Raw genomic sequence first — 14,909 nt, forward strand, 5'->3', positions numbered from 1 at the left:
GCCTGAGGCTTAGGTGTCCTTAGATGGTTTGGTATCAGGAAAGTGATGCTGTCAGTTGTCAGTTGTATATAGGAAAGCTTCGTGGGAGAGGGCAGCTCAGAAAGAGGAAGATGAGGGAAAGAAATGGTTTTGGAAGCATCTAGGTTAGTCAGTTTGGGAACCTTTGGACCCTTTTGTATCTGAGTTCACATCAGAAGGCTGAAAAAACTCAGAAAAAAGTTACCTATTCTAAGCACATACAGACATTTTTAAAATAACAAAGTGCCAGCCATTCACTGCCATTTATGTAATATAGAGTTGTTTCGAAGTATGCAGGGTGATTACACAGAGTATATGCAAATACTGTGTGATTTTTAGATAGGAGATTGAGTGTCTGTGATTGTGGGTATCTGAGAAGGTCTTGCCTTGGAACTAGCACCTCATACATACCAAAGCGTACCAGGATTTTTTTTCCCTGGTAGAACCCTGAAGAGGGTAGACACACTCAAGAGATGGTTATACGTCTAGTTCTGAAGGCTAGGGCAGGCAACTGGTAAAAATGTGTGGTGTTTGAGTTCTAAACGCCTCTTAGATGGTCCAGACCCTGAGCTGGGTTGAGACTGTCCACAGAGCTCATGGTGAGGATTGATGTTCTGATCTGAGGGGCATGTGTGGTTGAGAAGTGAGGTTCAGAGTCCACCCACGAGAATATGAGGGTTGGGTATACTAGGTAGGGAGAGAAAAAACAGGAAATTATAGTCTAGAAACAGACGGCAAAAGTAACAAAACTATCGTCACAGCTGTATGCTTTTAGAAATGTCTCTAGTAATAAGACATTGTAGGATGTTTGGGTTTAAGCACTGTGTTAAATAGTGACATATTAAGTCATTGAGTTCTCAGAACCAGCCTTGAGATACAGGGACCATCACTGATTGATTGATTGATTGATTGGTTGATTGGCACTTTTGAGATAAGGATGAACCAGCAGCACCTAACTTACGGAACAGCTGTGATGATTGTAGAAACCGTTTCTTATAAGCTGGCTGAGTTAAAAAAAAAAAAAGTGTCCATAAAAGTTTAGGCTAGAGTTGGGTGATTATATTCTCCAGACAGAATCTAGCCCGTGGTCCAAGAATAAAGCTTACGTTTTCATTGTGTAACTGAGACAGCCAAAGGAGACTGTAGGGTGGCCTCAAAGCTGAAAACATTTGTTGTCCAGATTTTTATAGAATAATTTGGATTATTCCGGTCTTGGGGTACTGTCTGCTGAGCATTTATAAAGCTGTAAGGCACATTATTTAATAAATAGAGTTAAAGTTATAATCTTAGCACCTAATTGTATTCCTTCTTGTTTAACAATAATCATTTGAAATGACAAACAATATATTTTATTCATCTTCCTACATTTCCTGTGTCGGAGCATTAGCCGATAAATTACACTTTATCTCTTAGTAGCCGTGGTGATGACTCTTAAGTTTTGTCTTACCACCTGGGTGGCTGGGAACGGAAAAGACGTTTGCATTTTAAAACCGTCTGTGGGAAATGGTAGCCTCACTATGTGTGGGGAGGGTCGTGTGTATTGGTTGCTGTTGGTACTTTTCTTCTACTAACCGTCTGGACTGCCCCTGCTTTATTTCTAGACTGTCACTCTGTGTTGCCCAAGTGCCTTGGTGTGGAATTATTCCACAAATGAAAATAAGATCGCAAACCCAGGCTCTCCCCTGGATCTGCTGCAGGTTGCCCCGTCCAGCCTCCCCATGCCGGGTGGGAACACGGCTTTCAATCAGCAGGTAGACGTTTGCTTCATTGCTTCTATGAATGTTTTCATTTCCCAGAAGCACATGGGTGTGGTGGCCCAAGCCTTGACATCTGAGATATCTTTTTTATAGGATTTTTTTAATTTATTTACATTTCAAATGTTATCCCCTTTCTCAGTATCCCATCCATATCCCCCTATCTCATCTCCCTTCCCCCTTCTTCTATGAGGGTGTTCCCCTCCCCACTTCCCCCTTCTCGCCTCCCCACCCTGGCATTCCCCTACACTGGGGGGTCAAGCCTTGGCAGGACCAAGGGCTTTTCCTCCCATTGTTGCCCAACAAGCTATCCTCTGTACATATGCAGCTGGAGCCATGGGTCAGTCCATGTGCACTCTTTCAGGAGCTGGTTCTTTGAGAAAATCGACAATAAAGATAAACCCTTAGCCTGACTAACCAGAGGTCACAGAGAGAGATATCATAATGCCTGTCTGAGCTCTGCCATGACCGCAGGGGACTTTTGGGATTTTCCCCCACTTTTTTCTGAATCACAGATGTTCATGGAATATTCTGGCACCCAGGCAGCTGCCGTCCAGATCCCGATGGTCCACCCTGGAGTAATAGTTTGTGATGCTTAGCAATTGTGTGTTTACTTTGGTGCTGCAGTGTTTGCTCCAAGATTTCTGCAGCTTCAGCCTTGGGATTGTGACTAATACTTACCATAAGACACTTGTCTCTCACTAGGTTGTTTCTGTAAGTCACTGAAGCATTGCTCGTTCGTTTCTGGCTTTGACCAGCAGCTCAAAGATAGTCTAATCTCTGCCTTGAAAAAAAAATTCACTTGTCACATTTCCCTCAGGCGTTTGTTTTTATAAGTATTTGATATTGAACCGAACTGTCACTGGTAAATTTAAAGGTGCATGGCGCACACAGGAGTTGTGTTTCCCGTGTCACAGTTAAGATTGTGGTTCACCAGAGTACTGCACTGCACTCACACAGGACACTTGACACGATTTAGGCAGCCAGGGAGAGTGCATGTTATTTTGAAGCGTTTCTGTCTGTTTCAGGTTCGGGCAAGGATTTATGAGGTAGAGCAGCAGATAAAGCAGCGAGGCCGTGCAGTGGAAGTTCGGTGGTCTTTTGACAAGTGCCAAGAGTCGACGGCAGGTACCGTATACCACGGGAGAGGGAGTTTGTCCGAGTAGTGGGCTTTCTCATTCCTGTAGAGCGCCTCATGCCTCATACAAGTCACGGAGTTTTCAGCCTTTAGCTGCCGGCTGTCTAGAGGGTCGGGTTTAATTCTTACCGTTCATTGATAGTATGTGCTGAGAATACAAATCACTTTCCTTGTGTGATCATTTTTTTACTATGATATTTAACTGTTTCCTTAATTTGTGAATCTAGGGGTGACCATTAGTCGGGTTTTGCATACACTGGAAGTCTTAGATCGTCATTGTTTCGACCGAACTGATTCCAGCAATTCAATGGAGACTCTTTATCATAAAATTTTCTGGGCAAACCAAAACAAAGACAACCAAGAGGTATTTAATATTACTTTTCTTTTCACTGTCTGATTTTCTTCTCATTCTGTAAGTTGTGGCAAAGTCTTTAGAGGGATGCATGTGAAATTTAGTCTGTTGCCCAGCAGAGGGCAGTGCATGGCTATAAATGGGCATGGACTTTGAAAAGTCTTAACAATTTCAATTTTTTCCTTAAAAGATTGTAAATATAGAGATTTCAATTACTGTTTTCTTATTTGGTCTTCATAGAAATAAAAGTATTATTTGGTAATGAAAAAATGCCATACACACACACACACACACACACACACACACACACATACATACACATATATAGTTTGTGTTAGATACAAAGGAATGCTGAGGTAAGTCTTAGCACATTTTCAAAGGAAACACTTTAGCTAAATTACTAGGTCTCTTTGGTTTTTGAGCTTTCCCTCATTGGTCCTGGGTTTGTGGAAAGAGGAGACGGCCAAATGAAAACAACCAAAATGCTCTATTTCCCACGCAGGGGCCTGACACAACATTCCGGAATATTCCTCTTTGGGAATAATTTGTGAGCTGTTATCTTCTTTTCAAAAACAGGCTCAGGGCTGTGGGAGCCACAGGGGATCAGTGTGTTGGGAGTAAGGTTTATGTGGAGGGGAGTGGAGTTTCTGTCTCCTGGGAGCCTTTGCAGAAGTGCGTTTCTGTACTTGGGAGAGCAGATGAGTCTCTATGATTCTCAGCTCACATGGTGTTCTTGTCCCCAAAGATGGGAACTTTCCATCCTGTAATCAGGACTGTTGTGGATAAAAAGCTTCTGGAATCCTGAGATTTTTGCACTGGATGTGAGTTGCCCACAGGCCCGAGTCTGTGCCAAGTGACAGTGTTCTCTTGTTTGGGTTTTGCCCAAGCCTTGCTGTGCCAACTAAGAGTCCCCGCTTTGGTGCTGGAGGGATGGTTTGCAGGCTGGCTGCTTTCAGAGGGCCTGGTTCCCCAGCACACACATGGCTGTACGGAGCCACCTGTAACTCCGGTTCTACGGGATCTGTCAACCTCACGTGATCGTCACAGACACCAGGAATGCATGTGTGACACAAACATGCAGTCACATCTTACCCAGACCTGTAAATTATAAATAAATAAATCTTCAGAAAAAATTTAAAGCCTTATTTCAGTGGTTCTCAACCATCCTGATGCTATGGCCCTTTAATACAGTTCCTCGTGTTGTGGTGACCCCAAACCATAAAACTGTCACATTGCTACTTCATGACTGTGGTTTTGCTGCTGTTATGAATCAGAAAGTAAATATCTGATAGGCAGGATATCTGATATGTGACCCCTGTGAACAGAAACTCAAATTGCCCACAGGCAACTTCCAAAGTAAGTGTTAAGGAGGCTGCCTTATCAAGGTTAGCAATTACGTTGCCATGTTTCTGAATAAAATCTCACTCCTCTCTCAGAAGTCCTGTAACTTTGTAGCAGCCACTTGAAACAAGCCACTGGCTGTAAGAGCTGTCTGGTTACATCCCAGCAAGCTTATTCTGTTTTAAAATGAACAGAGATGATTATTGTGGTAGTTTATTGAGAATTCCTGCTAAAATACATTACCTGTTTATCTATATGAATTAGTTTTGTGTTGTTATAAAATACCTTGTTCAATGGCAAGTTAGGGAAGGAATGATTATTTTGGTTTCCATGCCTTTTATAACTAGCAGGAGAGGTAGCAGCAGGAGGGAGAAGCTGGCCTGTCAGTCAGGAAGCAGAGTGATGGCATTTCCTCTCTACACAGAAGTAGAGAGACTAGGAAATGGGGCCAGGCGATAAGACCTCAGCCTGCCTTCAGTGATACTTACCCAGCAAGGTTCCACATCATAGAGGTTCCATAACCTTCCCAAGTACCGCTGGTTGGAGGCTAGGTAATGGAAAATGTGAGCTTGTAGGAGATGCTCATATTCAGACCCAACACTACCTGACTGTCTGTATTTCATCTGAGAAAGCAGAGCTATGTCTTCAGGAAGGCAGTCTCTGTTATACATGTGTTTGCCACTAGAGGGCAACATGGGCCGTAGACCAAGTCCTGGATGTTGTAGCAGTTTGGAGGGAGTGCAAAAAAAAAAAAAAAAAAAAAAAAAAAGAATTGTCGGGTTTAATGGCGATCATGTTGAATATTCTGTGAAGAGACTTGAGCAGCTTTGTGGTTAATGTGGTGTCTTTGAGTAAAACAAAAAATAGAGCAGTTAACCTTTAGTTTACGCTTACTGACTTAATCTGGGAGGATATCTGTGCGGACGGCCCCTTCTGTAGCATTAAATATTTAAACATTAATATTTAAATAATTAAAATGTTAAGTATTTAGCATTAACATTTTAAAAATATGGCCCTAGTGTTTAATATGCATTTCCATTGAGGTATTTATGTATAAGTTTGCTAGTGACAATTTTACTTGTCCCTTTATTCTTTCATCAGGGTTTCCTTGTCCAGTCTCCTCCCTTACCTTATCGCCCTACCTTCTCCTTTTCTTCTCCCTCTTCTTCCTTTCCTTCCTTCTCTGCTCCCTTCTTTTTCTCTTTTTATTTGGAGATAAGGTCTCTCAGTGGCTCAGGGAGACTTTTGAACTCAGAAATCTTCCTGCCTTGCCTGCTTGGCGCTGGAATTGCTGTGTGTGCCACCATGCCTGGCTTAGGAGCCACCGTTTTCCTCACCATGGAGTTACTTGTTATTTCTGGGATTCACCTGTAAATACTGAACGATTGCTGTGTGGCTTAGAGCAAGTTACTCATAGCTGTGTGCTTAGAGTTTTTGCATAGTTACACAACACTTGAGCATGAATATATATTTAGATTATAAAACATAACATGTACCACAGTTAATGAGCATGTTCCAAAAACTGCTACTGTTGCTGGTAATAAAATCATCTGTATTTTATTGGAAGAACCAACACGGATGTACCTGCTCTGTAGTAAGACATGGAGTATACTGAATGGTTGGTTAAGACTCAGAAACTTATCTGCTGTCTTCAAAGCGTACCCCCCTTTTTTCTTGGATCCCATAGTTTGTCCAAGGTTGATGTTGCCTGTTAGACGGTAAAGTTATCAACCTCTAGTCACTGTGTTTTGATGTTTGCTCTTACTAGGGGTGTTCTTTCTCACTCCAGCTGCAGGGGGCCTCAGCCGCTCAGTCTCTGTAGCCTTGCTTGTAATGGCTAGGAGGGAAATCTCATCCTCCACATCCTTGTAGGAGATGGGGAGAGCATCTGTCCAGAATTGAGTGCAGTCTCAGCTTCAGAACTGAGCTAAAGTCCCTTAGAAATTGTACCGCGCAGGTGAGACCCTTTGGCACTAGGTCCTCCCTGTGCTGAGAGGAGCTGATCCTGCCCATGCCTGGGGCAAGGTTTCACTAATAGCTCCTGGAGTGCCACATTCTTTTACTCTTCCCTTGACAACCCCCCCCCCCCCCCCCCATGATCTGCTGGGGCTGTGTCAACTTGAGTGCTGTTGTAAAGGAGGTAGGAAGCAAACCTCAGACCCCTTTATATTTCAACTCCAGTTTTGTGTTTTGGTATTTTTCCCACCCTGTGTTTTATGTATAGAATAAAAAAAATTTCTAGCTTTCAATTCAGAGCTCAGAGACTGCCTGATGGTGGTTAGCAAGTGCTATGGACTGGTGTGGGAATGCCCTGTGTGAAGAGTGTCCCACATATCAGCGGTTGTTTACAGACAGGTTGTGATCGACATTTCAGCACAAATGGAGTATCAGGATCGAGCAGCAGATCTGTGCTGTGCCTGCTGAAAGCAGCTTGTTACCCAGCAGCTGGCACAGGCCTCCGTGGCCTTTATTTATTTTTGGATTGGTCAGTGCTTCAGAGCTGCTTCTCCTGGGTGGCATCAGGGCCCAGCAGCCACATGAGGGAGTCGCAGTGGGCCTCTGAGCACTCAGCTTCCGAGTGCCGACTAATCAGTTACCGGTGACCTCATCCCCAAGCAGCCAGGTCGGGAGGGCCCCTCAGCTTTGCAGAGCTCTTGGACCACTTCCTTCCTCTTGGCCTCTGCTTTTGATTATGGCTGCCGGGGAGAGCAGAGGCAGCTGCATGTTTGGGGTACTTCAGTGATGTGGATAAAAGGGAAGACCCAAGGGCTGCAGGAAAAGCTGCTTTCACTTCTCTTTCTGGGACCTCGGTAAACAGACTTTGTACCAAGTAATGAAAACATCAGGCCAGCTGCCCCAGCCAGAGCTTCAGGACAGCAGCAGCACTGGGTGTTTTCTCCATCTCTGCTCCTAGTAACACCACTAACCCCAGCCGCAAAACCTACATGGTTCTTGTTTATGTTTGTTTCATATCAGTTTGTGCTCAGAGTTGAGAGTTCTTAGGTAACAGAAGTCTCCAGTTTAGCACGTCCTATACTTACCTGAGTCCACCAGGCTTGGGCACTTGGCTTGATTACTGGCATCAGAACCACAAGAGCTTTGTTTCTTCCTGTCTGTGCCCGAGCACGATTACCTTCCTCAGCTCCTGCTCTGTGATGTCAGGGGCTGTGTCTTACGCCGTCCACCGCTTCATTAGTCCCTGGTCTCATGCCTGCATTCCAAGGGTGTGCACGTGCTTACTTCTGTGATCATTGAAAGGCTGCAGGCACAGTGGTGATGAGGAGGAAGATACACCACTAGGATTTTTTCTTGAAGGAGAGGGGTCCATGGCCTCATGATGGGTGCATCCTCTTTACAGCTGGTTTACATTCAGACAGACAGGAAGGTATTTGCACGTGGAGACAGGAAGCCGTTCAGCTATGAAACCAGCAGGCTTTGAGGTACCTATGAATAATTTGCTTACTTTGTAAAGGGGTGTATGATTGCTAGATGACATCAGGATGATGGGAACCCATTATTAGTGCAGCATTAAGTATTCATAGAGCCTCTCATGTAATTAGGTACTTAATAGCAATAGCTACTATTATCAGGAAGTCACAAATTTGCAGGACAAATGACGAGAGTATGATTACATTGATTAAACTGGGCCCCTTGGGACTTTACACAATGTGTTTAAACTCAAGCATCAATTGCACAGCCTACTCATCCGTAAGTCTCAGCCAGGGTCTGCTGGGACTGCTTTTTGGTGTTTGTGAAGTATTTACATAGAGAAGTACCTGGATGGGTGAGGTGGCTCTGGTTCACATGAATAAGCCAAGGTACCATCAAGTACGTCAGTCAGTTTTCCATCGCTGTGACAGAATACTTAACCTAGGAAAGATCCTATCCCCTGGTTACTAGATCTGTTGTCTTGGGGTCTATAGTGACTATGAATAATCATGGAGGGGAGTATGTGGTATGCTGATGGAGGGGAAGGGGGGCAGGGGGGAGGGAAAGGAGGGAGGGGGAGGGGGAGGGAGAGGGAGAGAGAGAGAGAGAGAGAGAGAGAGAGAGAGAGAGAGAGAGAGAGAGAGAAATAGAAATGGATCAGGATCCTGTGATGAACGACTTTCTTCAAGAAGGCCTCACTTCCTAAAGATGCCCAGCAAAGGGCTATTATTAACACAGGAGCAGCCTAGAGTCTCTACCTGAAAACAAGGGAAACGCTTGTGTTTGTTGGGGTCCATGTCTACTGAACTGACTAATGCTCATCATAGTTTGACAAGAACAGTGTTGTGCTTTAGAGTGTCACATTTTCTACTCACTTGGGAGTCCCATGAGTCTTTCAGAATTATGGTTTTTTAAAAATCTGTTAGTTAAATGCCACTGATATTAACAGTTGAGGGATAAACAAAATATGTGTCCAGACATTTATGCAGTTAGTGAATAGGAGAAGCATACTTCACTTTTATATTGCCCTGATTATGTTTATCATTTGTGTCTGTCTGCAGCGTGTCTGTCAGTGGTGCACGCTTAGAGATCACTTAATTTGCAGATGTGGATTCTCTCCTTCTGCTGTGTAGGGCCTGGGGATCAAGCTCAAGTCTTCAGGCTTAGTGGCAGTTGACCTCACCTGGTGTGAGCCATCTCACAAGCTCCAGAAATTTTGCTGTGGCTCACAGTTCTAGAGACCACAGTCCATCGTTGGATTGGTTGGCCCTGTTGCTTCAGGCCTGTGCCAAGGCAGCATGGCACACTGGGAGAACATAGAAGGCAAAGGCAGTCACTTCATGGCCTGGAAGCAAAAGAGAGAGAACTTAGGATTCCCCGACCTCCTGAAGGAATGTTCCCACTAGACCTCACTCCATAAACGTCCCAACACTTGCTGGTAGCACCATGGGCTACCGAGCAAGCTTTCAACACATGTCTTGGGCGGGGAGGGGGCTCTGAAACTGTAGCAGTATCTTCACAAGGTTCTAAATTTTATTTTTACATTTATTTTTACTTATTTCTCTGTGTACATGCAAACCTTTTTGTCCACTGACCCATTTATCCCGTAGTCGAGGATTTTTAAGCCTTTATTTATTTATTTATTTATTTATTTATTTATTTATTTATTTATTTTTTGGTTCTTTTTTTCGGAGCTGGGGACCGAACCCAGGGCCTTGCGCTTCCTAGACAAGCGCTCTACCACTGAGCTAAATCCCCAACCCCTTAAACCTTTTTTTATTTATTGTAAGTATGCATATGCGTATGTGCACGTGTGTGTGTATGTGTGTGTGAGTGTGTGTTGTGTGCACTTCGTAGCACATGTGTAGAGGATGCTGGAGGACAAAGGAGTCAGTTCTCTTTCCATCACATGACTCTCTGAGATGGAACTCAGGCTGTCAGACTTTGGAGGAAAGCATCTTTATCCACTGAGCCATATCACTGGCCAAAGGATCCTTAAGACTTGCTTATTTTTGTATTTATTTAGTTTCACATGTGTGTGCCACAGGTATGTTCCTGTGGAGGCCAGAGAGGGAGTTGATTCCCTTGGAACTGGGGTTGGATGTGATTGTGCAGTGTGGGTGCTGGAAGTCAAATTCTCAGGTTCTTTGGAAGAGCAGCAAGTTCTCTTAACTGATTAGCCATCTCTCTTGCCACCGGGGATTTAAAAAAAATTCCTTTAAAAATTATTTTATATCATAGTCTTGCTTTATTTGGGCATGATGGCTTGGAACTTGCAATGTAGCCTAGACCCGGCTACGAATTTGCCTTCCTCCTGCCTTAGCAGAAGTGCTAAGTTACAGCTGCATGTCATCATGCTGCCAGGCTAATTCTGCAAGTCTTATTTACTAGTTTTAATGTGTGTGTGTGTGTGTGTGTGTGTGTGTGTGTGTGTGTGTGTGTGTGTGTGTGTGTATGTATGTGAGTGCACGTGTGTATATCTCTGTGTATGTGTGTGTAAGTATGTATGTATATGTGCATGTGTATGCAGACTTTTTTTAATATAGTAGGTTCTGCCATTTTGTCTTACATGACTGTTTTATAGTTTTCTTTTCCCTGTGGAATCTTTTAGATAAGAAAATCAGTGATCAGAGCAGAGTTATTCAGGCTCACACCTAATTCATTAGCAGGATAGAACCCCCCTCAGTGTAGATTTGAGTCTTTATTGTCCTTGTTAGGAAGTCATTTCAGCTAACAATAAAGCAGAAGAGATCAGCGTCAGATAGAACCTCGGCGGGAGGCGGGGCGCCTTGATGATCGATAGCAGAAGTTCCTACATGCTGATATAGGCACTTTGCATGCAGGGGGCGTCTGTAGTATCTGAAAGCTTCTCTGATAATTTTAACACAGTAGAATTATTATTGCAGTACCAAGGACTGTATTCAGAGCGTCACACATGCTAGCTAGACGCGTGCTCTGCCGCTGAGCTGTATCCCCAGACCAACATGTAAGCCTCTCTACGTGGAGGCACCGTATCACTAGGTTGTCTGAGGTGCTTTGAACTTTAGTCTTCTTGTCTCACTACTTCACAGAGCTGGGATTACAGAGCTGCACCTTGGAGAGCGGAGAACAGAAAGGTCAAGTACTGAGGTTAAGCAGCGAGGCTTTGCTTTTATCAAGCACTTTATGCCATTCCCACTGCATTTTGACTCCGCCTTTGCTGCTAGTTTTCTTTCTTTGGGAACTCCCTTGGCATCATTCCCACTGTGTGTGAACTGGCCTTGCTATTAGAATCTACTTCCTACCGTAGAGCACAGGTAACACAGTGGTTTTGTCTATGGCTGGGCAACTTTGTTAAGACAGTAGAGCAACTGCAGGAGTGCCTTGAAGAGAGTCTGATGGAGAAGGTGTATTATTTTTCAAGAGTGTTATCCATCACACTGTATACAAAAACATGTTTCTAAAAGAAGGGCAGACTAACAATTTTACACAACCATCTGAAGTTTTCTACCAGCTAATATTTTCAACAGTAACTGTAATCAGAATTCTAAACTGTCAATATCTCATATTTCCAATGAGTTCTAAAATCATTTCTGATGTTCTAACCTCTATGATTTGTTTGACAATAATTGTATACAGTCTGTCTTAGAGCATAGTGTCAGGATGATCCTGCTTTGGAAGGGCAGACTCTGTTCAAAAAAGGAGTAAAATTGCCTTTGAATATTATTATAGATGACATCATTATTTTATATATGTCACCTGCATACATAAATTGCCTTTTCATCTTCTGGATGTTTCTTTGTTATTATAACTTCATGCTACACAGTAGTGTGTGATTTATATAGCAGGTATCTGTATGAGATGCGACTATTAGCTTCTTCTAGTTTTATTTTCCTCAAGGTCAAAGCATTCCAGTCTGTCTGAGAAGCTACTCTATGAGGATCTTTTTTTAAAATATAACTTCTATTTCATTTTAATTCCCAGACATGTTTAAAATTCTAATCAGTGTGTGGAAAGTCACATTTCAATCCAATAAAACACAGTGAATCAATTCATTCATCTCTTAAAAAAAAAAAAAGACAGTAGAGCAAATAACTTCTAGAAATTTGGATTTCTTTTATCTACATGTAACTTTCGATTTTCTTAACATGTATAAGGTAGTTTGTTATACCATACAGAGATTTTTGGAAAGCAAGTATTGTATTTCAATTATTTTAAATGCAGGAGATATGCACTTTAGAAGGATTTATTTTTCAATTATAATTCTTGCCACGTGACTTAAGTGATCTTCTTTCTGAGGCTTCTGTTTATTTTTCCATTCATATTATTTAAGTGATAATTTAACTGAAGAATGGAAACATTTATTTTTGTCACAGTGCACGTAAGTGACTAGTCGATTCAGATATTCCAAATAATTGTCTTAACAATTTTGTTTTCATATCTGTATCATTTGTCACAACCCACAGATGTGCTGTCTTCATGCTTGTCTCTTAAAAACAGATAATGGCAGTCTTCTACTTCAATATCTTTAGTTTCTGAGGTGTTAACAAAATCTAAAGATTGTCAGCACTGGTCCAAAGGATGTACGATTAGGAAAATTCACTCCATCCTTCCACCCCCTCAGAAAAACAACAAAAAAACCGGGCATCAAAATATTTGAGAAATTGCTTTCAAAAATGTTCACATGTACAATAAATGCTATGTATGATGGATAGCAAATCTAAGAATGTTTTTGGTTGAAATGTAGCTAGGTTTCTAGTCCAAGGAACATGACCCCGAGCCTTCTTCTCCCAGGAAGGAGCTTATTCTGTTGATAGTCATCCAGCAAGCTGGAGCCCCCCCCCCCAAAGTTTAGAATTGGACTTGTATACATTTTTAACATGTTTATGTTTCCCATATATGATACATACATTTTTATTAGATGCTTTGAGCTATTTATTAGTGGCTGGGGTGAGAAAGGAGTGGGGAAGGAAGGGAGGGAAGGAGAGAGGGAGGGAGGGAAGGAGGGAGGGAGGAAGGAAGAGGCTGCAGGAGATATGTTCACAGCACAATCTCTATAGGGGTGGGGATCAGTCCTCAATACACATATGTGTCTACGGCCAGCTGGCATGGCTGTTCCTTATTTTTTTCTCATAGTGCTCAGGTTCTCTCTAACCATACCATAAACAGTCTGTACTTTATACCTCATATGATAATTCTTATGTTAAATGTGACCCTGTACAAAAGGCTTACCTCCCAGCAGTTAGACCTTCTCTGGCTTAGGCCAGACACTTACTCAGTGCCCCATGATGTGTCCCAGCTTGAAAGCCACTCCTGGCTGTTGCCACTTCTTTGCCTGTCAGTCCCTATAGTTTATTAGTGTTATTCTATGAATGATATTTTCATATGTGACATTTTTGGTATTAAGTAGTTGATTTCATATACAAGCACATCTTTGAGTCTGGGATTAAAGAACTGTCACCGAGAGCTTTCTTTTGTGTCCGACCTCCAGTCTTTGCACTTACTTGTTGCTCACACTAGTGCCTCACGGACTTTTATCGTTCTGATCCCTTTAAAGATATCATTTTATAATCTCGGTAGTATTTTAAAATGGCAGACCATCACACCAGATGTCTTGTGATTTCTTCAGGAAGCTGGTATCTGATTTAGCTGACATTTTGATCTTCACTTGTTAAAGCAAGGAAGATTCCTAGTTTACTTTGATGCAGACCCCGAGCTTAATGAGCCATACCCACCACCTACCTAGATGCTTGCCCACTGAGAGCTGTTAAGTTCTTCGTGTGTTTTAGAAGACTTTCTTCGTGATTGTGGTGTGTTCGTTCTGAAATTGGTGGCCCCATAAGCAATAATCGTATGTTCTGAAATAATAGGAATTTTACCACTAGGAGTACGCTCCACTCACCAGGCCAGCTTAGCAGTGCTGTTATGTGAAAGGCCTTTATAAGTTTTGGATTCTGTTTGTTGTCATTATAGACAACAATTATTTCTTATGATTGTTACGTATACAGTACAAGGACACACTGTCTGACTTTAGATTCTTTCAACCCATAACTTTTCTTGTCTTCCACCTCCAGTGTATCAAATGCCTCAGTGGTCCATTTCTTTGTTTCCTGCATGACAGTGAGGTTAGAGACAGAAGCTGGGGCTAGCCCAGAGACTGCAAGTGGTTGGCCATGACAGTGAGGTTAGAGACAGAAGCTGGGGCTAGCCCGAAGACTGCAGTGATTGGCCATGACAGTGAGGTTAGAGACAGAAGCTGGGGCTAGCCCAGAGACTGCAGTGGTTGCTGGTCTGCAGGTTCCTAGGCTCTTCTTTCCTAGCAGCAACATTGTGCAGCAGAAGCATGCGTCCTAATTATCTGTGAAATGAGAATGGCAACACCTACAGTAGAGTTGAAGATTAAAATTTGTGCATATAAAATTATACATACGGGGCCGGAGAGATGGCTCTTCCAGAGAAGAAGCACCCATGGCAGCTTATAACTGTCTATAATTCCAGTTCTAGGGTATCTGACACCCTTACACAGACATAGTATAATCAAAACATTAATGTATATTGAAGATAAAAATAAATCATTAAAAGCGATACATATAAAACAGTAAGGGCCTCTTTGATTTCATGTTTTTTTTTAAATGGATTTTTTAAATTTACATTTCAAATGTTGTCCCCTTTCCCGGTTTCCTGTCCATAAGCCCCCTATCCCATCCCTCTACTCCCTTCTTCTATGAGAGTGTTCCCTCTTCCCACCCACCCACCTCTTCCCACTTCCCTGTCCTGACATTCCCCTACACTTGGGGGGCCGGGGTGTTGAGCCTTGGCAAAATCAAGGGCTTCTCCTCTCGTTGGTGCCCAACAAGGCCATCCTCTGTTACATATGCAGCTGGAGCCTTGGGTCTGT

General features: G+C 42.8%; 1 protein-coding gene across 13 annotated transcripts in view; it reads left to right on the forward strand.

Moving 5' to 3' along the window:
* Positions 1-14,909, forward strand: part of Med12l (mediator complex subunit 12L) — a 315,356-nt gene that overhangs the window by 66,033 nt on the left and 234,414 nt on the right. For all 13 annotated transcript variants that reach the window (XM_087637350.1, XM_087637380.1, XM_087637387.1 and 10 more), the window contains 3 exons: positions 1,620-1,769; positions 2,801-2,900; positions 3,138-3,274. In XM_087637350.1, coding sequence (XP_087493476.1) covers positions 1,620-1,769; positions 2,801-2,900; positions 3,138-3,274 — 387 coding nt within the window. The remainder of the gene's footprint in view (positions 1-1,619; positions 1,770-2,800; positions 2,901-3,137; positions 3,275-14,909) is intronic.

Source organism: Rattus norvegicus, chromosome 2, assembly GCF_021556685.1.
Source record: "Rattus norvegicus strain SHRSP/BbbUtx chromosome 2, alternate assembly SHRSP_T2T, whole genome shotgun sequence".
NCBI classification, from domain to species: Eukaryota; Metazoa; Chordata; class Mammalia; order Rodentia; family Muridae; genus Rattus; species Rattus norvegicus.